Here is a 9,859-nt window from a genome sequence, read left to right as displayed (position 1 = left end):
CCTGTCACAACTGCCATAAAATTCAAAATTACCTTCTTTATTGCCTAAAATGTTACATTTTTTTGTTTGTTTATTATTGCTCAGCTTTGTTGTCAATCAAACCATGATATGGTAAGAAGGACTTGGTGCATACCATGATAAAATACAATTAAAAATGCAATAAAACCAGATAAGAAATTTAGTTTTTTTATTTTTATTTTTTTAGATTTGCAAATAATCAGCATCCCAGTGGGGTTGTATAATAAAACAAGAGACTGAGAAGCTGCTAAARCTAACCTAAAGAAATGTTTTATCTAAAGGAACTCCTTGGGTTATACTGTATTTACAATGGCGTGCACAGGTAGGGCTCACCTGACAACAGGGCCTTATCTGCCAGGGCAGACCAGGGAGACTCGGGTCATTGTCCTGACGTCGCCTAAACTYGCAGGCAGGTGAGTCTCAGGTAGGCGTGACGTCATCGTGATACTTTTGAACTCCTTGGCAGTAAATCCATAAAGGTGTGTATCCCTCAGTGCTCCGTTTGTAGTCCTGAACCTTAGACTGAGGTGAAAACAGAGCGCCATTATCAGCCGGAGCGGGGCCTAACATGAGCCAGGAGGTTTAACTCACCTGTAGAGCCCCTCCACCTGCCCACCTGCAGAGCCAGCTCACCGGTATGTACCCCAACTCCCAGTCGGTCCGACACCCGGCCCAGACGCTGACCCTGAACAGTCAGTACTTCCCGCCTGCATATGACTTCACGGGTTTCCAGCATCACGTCTCGGGGCTCGTTGACCCGTCCGCGAGCGCCTGGAACCCCGTTTACACCCCGCGCGAGGAGTTCCCGTTCGGCTTCCCGGGCTCGAGCCCCAGCGGCGGGCAGGTGGGCTTCACCTCCCCGGAGCTGAGCAGCGCGCCCCCCGCCGCCGGAGGAGGGTCACTGACCCCCTACAGCTTCCTGTCGGGACAGGACCCCTTCCCCTGCAGGAGGAGACCACCTGAGCCCCTCAGACACACAGTCTCAGGTAGGAATGAGCAGAAACATGACTCAACTGATAGATTAAAACATAAATAAATTAAAGTGTTAAATTGTCTTGTTACTGCAGCTTTAACTGAAGGATATATTGGCATTTAATAAAATACTACATTTTTTGTTATTTTTGTCCTTTTTAAAGGGTATTTATGAGTTTTGTAAAGTATGGCATCTAATTTGAATCTTGAAAAAACTATAAAAATAGGATATAAGAAAACAATGTTGTTGCTATTTTACTATTAAATAATGTAAATGTCTAAATATTGCTCAAACAAGTTGTTTTTCACATAAAAACACATAAATAAAGTCCAGTTTGGGTTTGAATAGATAACCTACAACTGATAAATTTCTTCTGGAAAATAAATGAAGGAACACCGGAAATGGTTGTTGTGAAACATTGTTTATTACTGTTTGACATCGGGGTAAATATGACTAAACATTTAGTCAACAAGCATTCAGGCTTATGTATGAAAAACTTTAAACGATATTAATTTAGTCAGATTAGCAGTTTGGTGTAAGAAACGTGTTCATGTAATAAGAAAGAATTTGAACTGTTTAATGTAAATAAATAAACCTTGTAATATACATAATATACATTAGCTATATGTCACAAAATGAAAACACAAAATTTTTATTTCAATTTAACAGTTTTAATTAATTAAAGACACAGTAATGTTCCATCGGAATGTTACATTTTGGTAAAATACAAGAAAACAAATTTTTATACTTATGGAAAAAAACGTATCACAGTGTAATCATTTTTTTTACGGTGAAATTCTGGCTGCTCGTACTTTACTATAAAATCCACAAAAGTATTTCAACAGAAATTTATAAGACCCTATTTAAAAATAATTAACATGTAATAGATTCTGAAGAATTGACTTGAAGTGGATCAGCGTCGAAGGAAAAATAATCATATGACTCCTGCAGTGGTTGATTGTCTCAAAGATGCAGGGGAAGCCAATGTAAAAAGTAGGCCTGTTGAAGAAAAAAGTTCCCTCTCATATTCAGTATAACACAGAATAAATACCACATTATAAAGAGTCATTTATAGCTGTTTTGATCTATTTTAAAAATTGACATTTCAGCACTTATAATGATGGGAAAGACTTCTTCTTTTCAAATACTGTACATAAAATAATCTGATTTAGTTAGAACATCTGTGTGCAGCTGATCACATAGACACTTTAAATGTCAACTTATTACTCTAACAGGAAAAGCTTCATCTTGATAACAACTATTTTTTTTAAATCGCAAGACTCTGCAGCACAAGAACACGTCAAGCAGTTTGGCAACATACATTTTCCTGGAAAGCCACAGTATTAACATGCAGAGCAAACTCTACATTTGTCATGCTGTCACCTCTTCCAGCCGGCAGCATGGTCTGAGATGCAAAGCTAATAGTGGAGCTGCCACTCCCCGCCCTCTCCGTCCACTGTGTGGGTGCAAAGCATTGACAAACAGCACTCCCCAAAGTCTGGAGGAAGCCAAACCATTAAAAAAAAGGCAAACACTCGGCCTTTTGCYTAACTGTGTGTGGGTGTGCACGGTGCTGCCTCGATCGATGCCGCCACACGGTCGCATTTTCTAATCGATGCCTCTCCGAGTGAACATTCGTGTCAACGAACGGATGGGCGCCTGTGAAAACACACTGTGTAAACACGACTCCTGGTGATAAGGAGAAGCAGCGCYGAGAGGAGTCTTTACATTCGTTAGGTTTAGCGTGATTAATAGAGCTGATGAGGATTTGAGTGGCGCCTAAAGTTGAACTTGGCTCCAGACCTGTTTGGCCGTTTCTTTTTTTTTTTTTTTGCACCACATGTGACTCACTGACACACTCATTCATTTCTGCTATACTTTACAGGAAAAGAGGAACAGTTACACACCGATGTATAACTGCACAGTGTTTACTCAAGCATCCACACTTCTTTTCTTCTCCACTTCCTCAGCTTCAGGAGGGAAGACCCGAACGAAGGACAAGTACAGGGTGGTGTACACCGACCACCAACGGCAGGAGCTGGAGAAGGAGTTTCAGTGCAACCGCTACATCACCATGAGGAGGAAGTCGGAGCTGTCGATGGCTCTCAGCCTCTCTGAGAGACAGGTGAGAGGACAGATGTGAACGACAGAAAGGTTAAAAGGAGCCAATAAAGGAAACAAGTGGGTCACGAAGCACAGCAACATGACAGGAAATTAAAGGAAGCGAAAGTAGAGAAAAGATGAAACCACCCCCTGACTTTAAAACCACTTTTAGAGATATTTTAACCCTCCTTTATTTCCCTCATCACTTAAATCTATACACTGTCAACATTAAAGGTATTCAAGAACACCAAGAACCCAACTCAAGGTCTTCTTGTCTGTTATCTGTAAAAGGAGATCGTAAAGACCATAAAGACCAGAATGTTCTTTTCAAGAAAAAGAAAACAGCACGTTCATCAGTTTATCACATGTTGCCATTTCCTCTTTCAGAAGAGTAACTTTTTTACTTAGAATCTGAGACCAGATCTGAGCCACTGGTTGAACTTTTGTTTCCCTTGTGGGATGTAACATTCTTTTTTTGAGAAGCTATAACTTTCATTTCTGTAGGGACAGAACTTCACAAACATAGTAAACAATATTTTTTAGATATAAACTAACATCATTATTTCAGTTCATTAAAACCCCAGAACTGAATYTTAGGAAGTCAATAATAATAATAATCTGTGGGCCCACAGATATAACAACTTTAAAACAGACACAGAAATGTGAACATTTTAAATAACAGATTTAAAACTGATCATTAGAAACACAATGTGTTTAGGAGATGCATCAGAAACATGTACTGTAATTTTTTTTATTGGTAATTGATTTTCCTTTAAATGAACCACAGTGTCCATTAGTGCAAATAACACAAGGAAGTTGTACATTTGTGAAGACAACAATAACAAAATTCTACTTTTGTATGTGGGGCACTGTGGCATTACTATCAGTATCAATATCAAACAGAAATCACTCAGAACATACCTTTATCTCAAAACTGTTTTTATAAACAATTACACAGTTTTCCACATATACTTCTTTGGCTTTATGCAGACATAAGCCAAAGCAGCAGCTAGCTGTAGCACTTTATTATGACATTTTTTAGATTTAAACAGTGGTGGGCACCAGCCCACTAAAGTGCAAATCTGCTAATAGCGGACCTAAATATTTCATTTGCACTTTAGCGGTCTACTAATTTTTGTAATTCATAAGCGGAGTTGCGCTTTCTAAAATTAAAATGCAGTACCGCTAATAACTAGTTATCTACCAGACATCATTACTGTATCTTGAACAGCGGAAGGTATAACTGTCAATGAATCYCAACACACATGATCTGTCCAACAGCACCTCTACAAGATAAACACAGTTGTTGGAAACGTATACATCTTTGCTGACTGTTGCTTTCTGTCACGGTTCATTTCCCACAATGCTTTGTGTCTGCTTATATAGCAGGAAGGCAATGTTTAGTACTCCCTTTCCCAGCAAAAACAGTAAACGTTTGTAATCCATACTAAAATTCTGTATGTATTGATTTATTTTACTTTACAATCGGAGCTCCTTTAAAAAAATTTAAACGCTGGAGCTCAAAGCTTGACGTAATTGGTCGAAGCAACGGGGTTAGACAGACATCTAGTGGTCAACTGGAGCAACTACATGGAAAACTTTCGTTTCCAGTCACAAATCAAATCCGTCATGTACCCAGAATGCATCGCTTCTGTTTTCCAATAAACAGTTTTAAAATTARTTTATTGATGCTTCTTTAATGAAAAATGTACAACAAACAAAAGAAAAAGACAAAGAAGCAGCCAAAGTAGCAATCCTCAACAACTTTTTAATTTTTACACCAGGAGCCAAAGTTCTGTTTCAGGCAATCACATCTCCATCTTGCGGTTTAAAATTAGCTTCTGCTAATTTTTCTATGGCATAAGCATTTTTGAAGTTATGGACCTAAATATTTTCATAAGTGCTTTAGAAATTGCGGAGCCAATTTTTGGGTTAACATTGCCCATCACTGGATTTAAGATATTTAAAAATGGCAGCAATCCACTTTGGCCCTGTTGGGGTTATTGTTAGCTCTCCTCCCTGAAAATCCAAACAAATAAAAGCTCTGAGCCACTTCTGCTACAGGTAAGATATTCATCACTGATAACCACTCAACATAATATCACAAACAAAATATGAACTATCCGTTTAGTGTATATGAGTTACTGAGCAAAGATAACAAAGCTTTTTTATTAGTGAAAGTTTATGCACAAATAACAGCAAAGGTACATAAAGGTAAATACAAATAAAAAATGTAACATGGCCCTCAATTCACTAGAAGTTAAAACATAATTCTCTGTGAGAAAAGGGAACATGTTGCATTCACTGCTCCACCAGGTGGTTTTCATGTTTGTTATTGTTTACAGAATGTGGTTACAAAAGAAGGTAACGCAACAAATTGATTTCCTTATTTTCTTTGGTGGTACTTTCTGCTATTTTCATCGGTAGATCAAGGGTTAAAACCAACAGAACGGACACGATCAGGAAGGTTTGCTCAGTCGCATTTAGAGAAACCAGCTTTGCAACATTTCCTTGAACCAAAATGTGTTTTTGTGGCCAAACACATAAAGTAATATCACTTGGTAAAACTCTGACTCTTTCTCTGACCATGCTCTCTAATTGTCGTTAATGTTTCTTCATTTAGCCACAGCTGTGTGTAATACCGGCAACACCCAAAGTACTTCTCAGGAAATGTGACATTTTTAATATTTTTGGATAGTTTTAATCTGAAGCAGAGACACAAGCGGGCGGGCGAAACCGCCCCAAATTTAGACAATTTGACACGAAGAAGCTTCGCGACTAACAAATAAAAAAAATAAAAAAATAAGAGGTGTTACATGTGATGTTTGTATCAACCAGTGTCTGATGTTTGTGTGCCTCAGGTGAAGATCTGGTTTCAGAACAGAAGAGCCAAAGAGAGGAAGATGAACAAGAAGAGGCTGCAACAATCCCAGCAGGCCTCCACGACGACCCCCACCCCACCTGTGCTCAGCTTACACACCGACGCCCATCTTCCCAGCAGCCCCGGCGCCAGCAGCCTCATGCTGACGGACATAAAATCAGAGGAATACTAAGTGGACTGAGACTGAAATGTAAATAGTATTTTGTTTTATATGTTGACCAGAACATGAATAATTATTCACTTTAAAAATGAACTAATAATGCTGCACTATCTTTTTTTTAATGCAAACTCCACACTGATCAAATGTAAATAAGACACATTTTTTGTACTATAATAGAAAAAAAAAGCTGCTTGTTTATGTCTTCATCAGATTTATGCAACACTGAATAGAGATTAGTAGGGCTGCCACAAACMATTATTTTTATAATCGATTWATCACCGATCATTTTTTCGATTAGTCGACTAATCGGATCATACGTTAATTGAATATAACACATTGAGCTTATCACGCCAGAATGCAGCTGCTATTATATAACCATGGTTAGATTTTAGCTATATGCTAACTAAAAATAATTGCTGTGGAAGTCAAGTTCTGCTCTGCAGATATTACACAGGTTTCTCTTTCATTTTCTTAAAATGATCCCACACTTTTGAGCTACATTGCTGGGTAGCCATGATACCAGAGCCTGTCTGTATAACGTCTTGTGACGTCCACGGCCTACACCAGTTACTACTACTGTGCATGTGTGTCAAGGACAGAAAGGCAAATGTGGCAGTGGAAGGTGTCAAAGCAGTTTGGAGAGAAAAACAAAGTAAAYAACKAAAAAAAAAAAGAAAGAAAACAATTAATCGATTATTAAATTAGTCATTGATTATTTTAATAATCGATTAGTCATCAACTAATCAATTAATCGTTGCAGCCCTAGAGATTAGTTTTAATTTTTCTTGCACAGTAACTTCATGATGAAAAAAATGACTAAGAAGCAGTAATGCAGATTTAGGCATTTACAAAAATAACCCCGATGTTGCATTTGAAGTAAAAAAAAGATAAATTTGATTTGGGTTGGGCAGTATTTGTGAAAAACATTAATCATGACTGTGGCGTTAAACAATATGACAATTCATAGACTATATCTGCACTTCTGTGTTTTTGACTCCAAATGAGTGTTCTAAAACTAAACTTACAAATCATCAGRCAAACTAACTTCTTCGTTTTAACAYGTGAAAATAGTTCGCTGTGAATTGAAACCCACCATTTCCACAATGTGGAATGGCGGCATGACGGCCTCACACATGGTCTTTATAGTAAGAGTGCCTCGCACACAAAAACACGTCAATAGGTGGCAAATATTAAACAGTTAATTGCACACAATACGATTTTGCCCAACCCTAATTTGATTCTAAACAGCATAAAAAAATTACTGATTAATTAAAGAAAAATGATGAAAACAGTTTAAAACATGCTGCATGTTGCATTATAGATTTAACATGCATCGTGATGATAAAAGCTGAAATGAACGCAGTGTTGTGTTTTTATAAAAAGCAACAATGACAGGTTGATGTGAGAGCTATTAAATGTTTTTTGTTATTAAACCCTTTTGCTACAGTGAGTACTTTAAGGAAGTGAGTTTTACATAAAAATAGCCCGTGAAATCAGACATTCAGTCTGCAGAATTTAGCCACATCCTAAAAAAACAGATGCAAAAATTGCTCAAACGAATGTCATGTGATGCCAGCTCAGCATAACCACTAACACCTGAAGAAACTTTGTTAAAAGAAATAACACTGGTTCATCTGCAACAATATAAAGCTCACTGTTGCTGTACGGTAACCTCAATATAAAATATTGAAACTTTAAAATTTAATTTGCACAGTTTGAGTTACTTTTAAAAGAGGAAGAACCATTCAAAAGCTAAAACATGCAAATAAAAGACCACAGTTGAGCAAAATTTACAAAAGAAGAGAAAAAAATCCATTTTACTCAACCATTAACGTGGTGCAGTTCTTGCTATCTGCAGCCGACTCGTGTTGTTTCTGTAAACACTTGTTAACCTCAAGAGCATTTCTGTTTAACAAACATGCGGTTGCTGGACATTATATAAAAAGCAGTACAAATGGGTTTTAATGTATTATTTGTGTGTTCTGTGTTATTAGTTCCGACCACGAGTTATACGTTCAGAATCAACTGAAATCTTCTGAAACATTTGCAAATTGAAACGTTTAAATGAGCTCACATCACTGTTTAACCAAGTACAGAGCAACAGAGAGCATCCCAGTTGCATGACGTTTTTTTGTGACGTACGGAAAAAATAAACAGCCATAATGAAACATGAAACAAACAACTTTGTGTGATATTCCTTCTTTGGTAAGTTTTTAGATAGGCTTTATCTTTGGTTGATGAAAGGGAATGTTCAGCACTGAGGAGTTGGCACCTGCCTTTGTTTTATGGTTGAATGACTTTTGCGTGAGAACATCACATGAAACTGATAAATCCCCTAGTATTTATAATTTACTTTCAGTTCAACTCAGTTTATACAACGCCAGTGCACAACAAAATTCATCTTGGAGTCAGAAAACTGTGCAAATCCATTTATATGCATTATAAAATGGCAATTAATAAAAGGTATGTATTCTAAGGAAGCCAGTAGATGGCATAGAATTTACCATATTTATTCATGTATAATATTATCGTAATTTTTTGAGCTAAAAAGGATTAAAAATCTAATTATCAATAACCCGTGTGCAATACTACTCCCCAACTTTATGGATGATTTTTGGGTTAAATTTCTAGCATCATACAAGAATAAATACAATAGTTGCAATCTCCCTCCTGAGCATCAAGTTGGTGACAGTGGAAAGAAATGACTTCCTTTTAATGAGAAGAAACTTCCAACACCAAGCTCAGAATGGGTGGCCATCTGCTTCACGTGATTTAATAGGAAAGAGAAAATACTTAAATGCAGTTCAGCCAATCAGAGCTATCGAGCTACCAGAAAACAACACTTTGGAGCCTGTATACAGATGGGAGCTGAGTGTGTTTAGATGGTGGTTTAAGGGCACTACAATTATCTTGAGTCATAAACTGGCTTTATGGCTCTGACAGTCAGCTGAATGGTTGTTAACCTTTAACCTCGAGCAATAAAACCAAACATATTCTGTTGCTGATTAAACACACGGAAATGTACAACTTTTTTCAAGTAAATTCTGAACACATGACAAAACTATCACTAAAGTCAACACTTAAAAATATATAAACTACACCAGTGTGCATAGTTGGTTTGGTTGTTGCAAATTTCAAGATTTAAAGGATTATTCTGGTTTAAAACTTTAGGAAATCTGTGTTTATGCTTAAAATTTTATATATAAAAAAACAAAAAAGAAAAGAAAAGCAGAGAGCATGCAAACGCCATAGACAAAAACACAGTTTCAGTAAAGGAAAGCACAGTAAATTTTGAACTGGTATCGCTAATTGTAAAAATTGAGTTTTAATATTTTGAGGTATACAAAACCACCAAAAATACAAAACGAAAAAAATTGTATAGGTCCTCTGGACGGGTTCTTCTCTAATGAAACATTTCGTCTCTTCTCCAAGAGACTTCTTCAGTCTGAGAGTTTCAGCAAAATTCAGGCTTTTGAGCCCTGCCTCCATGTGACTGATACTCACATCACATGGCTATCGTTGACACGTTGACACGTCGTTTGTGAAGAAAGACCGTCCATCATTAAACAGAGGTGGAGGCCTCCGTTTTCAGTTGTCCCCCTCCTACAGCACGGCTATTGCCAGTATCACTCCACCCCCTGTTAACAATAGGTGTTAATTAGGTGTCAACGATAGCCATGTGATGATACTCACATCACATGGCTATCGTTGACACCTAATTAAC

The 9,859-nt window shown here is 37.4% G+C and overlaps 1 protein-coding gene across 1 annotated transcript; it reads left to right on the top strand.

The window, feature by feature from the left end:
- Positions 1-572: 572 nt before the first annotated feature.
- Positions 573-6,406, top strand: cdx1a (caudal type homeobox 1a). Its single transcript, XM_014008161.1, has 3 exons — positions 573-1,004; positions 2,962-3,116; positions 5,956-6,406. Exons 1-3 carry the CDS (start codon positions 656-658, stop codon positions 6,145-6,147), a joined length of 696 nt encoding a protein of 231 aa, XP_013863615.1. The 5' UTR covers positions 573-655; the 3' UTR covers positions 6,148-6,406.
- The last annotated feature ends 3,453 nt before the right edge of the window (positions 6,407-9,859 follow it).

The sequence above is a fragment of the Austrofundulus limnaeus genome, unplaced genomic scaffold (assembly GCF_001266775.1).
Source record: "Austrofundulus limnaeus strain Quisiro unplaced genomic scaffold, Austrofundulus_limnaeus-1.0 Scaffold1, whole genome shotgun sequence".
NCBI lineage: Eukaryota > Metazoa > Chordata > Actinopteri > Cyprinodontiformes > Rivulidae > Austrofundulus > Austrofundulus limnaeus.
The sequence above is the reverse complement of the archived record's forward strand: the minus strand, read 5'-3'. Positions and strand labels throughout refer to the sequence as shown.

Excerpts from the sequence above, each read along its gene's own strand:
- cdx1a (XM_014008161.1), top strand. The coding sequence starts at position 656 with ATGTACCCCAACTCCCAGTCGGTCCGACACCCGGCCCAGACGCTGACC. Across the intron at positions 1,005-2,961 it reads CCTCAGACACACAGTCTCAG|CTTCAGGAGGGAAGACCCGA; the intron begins GTAGGAATGAGC and ends CCACTTCCTCAG. Across the intron at positions 3,117-5,955 it reads TCAGCCTCTCTGAGAGACAG|GTGAAGATCTGGTTTCAGAA; the intron begins GTGAGAGGACAG and ends TGTGTGCCTCAG.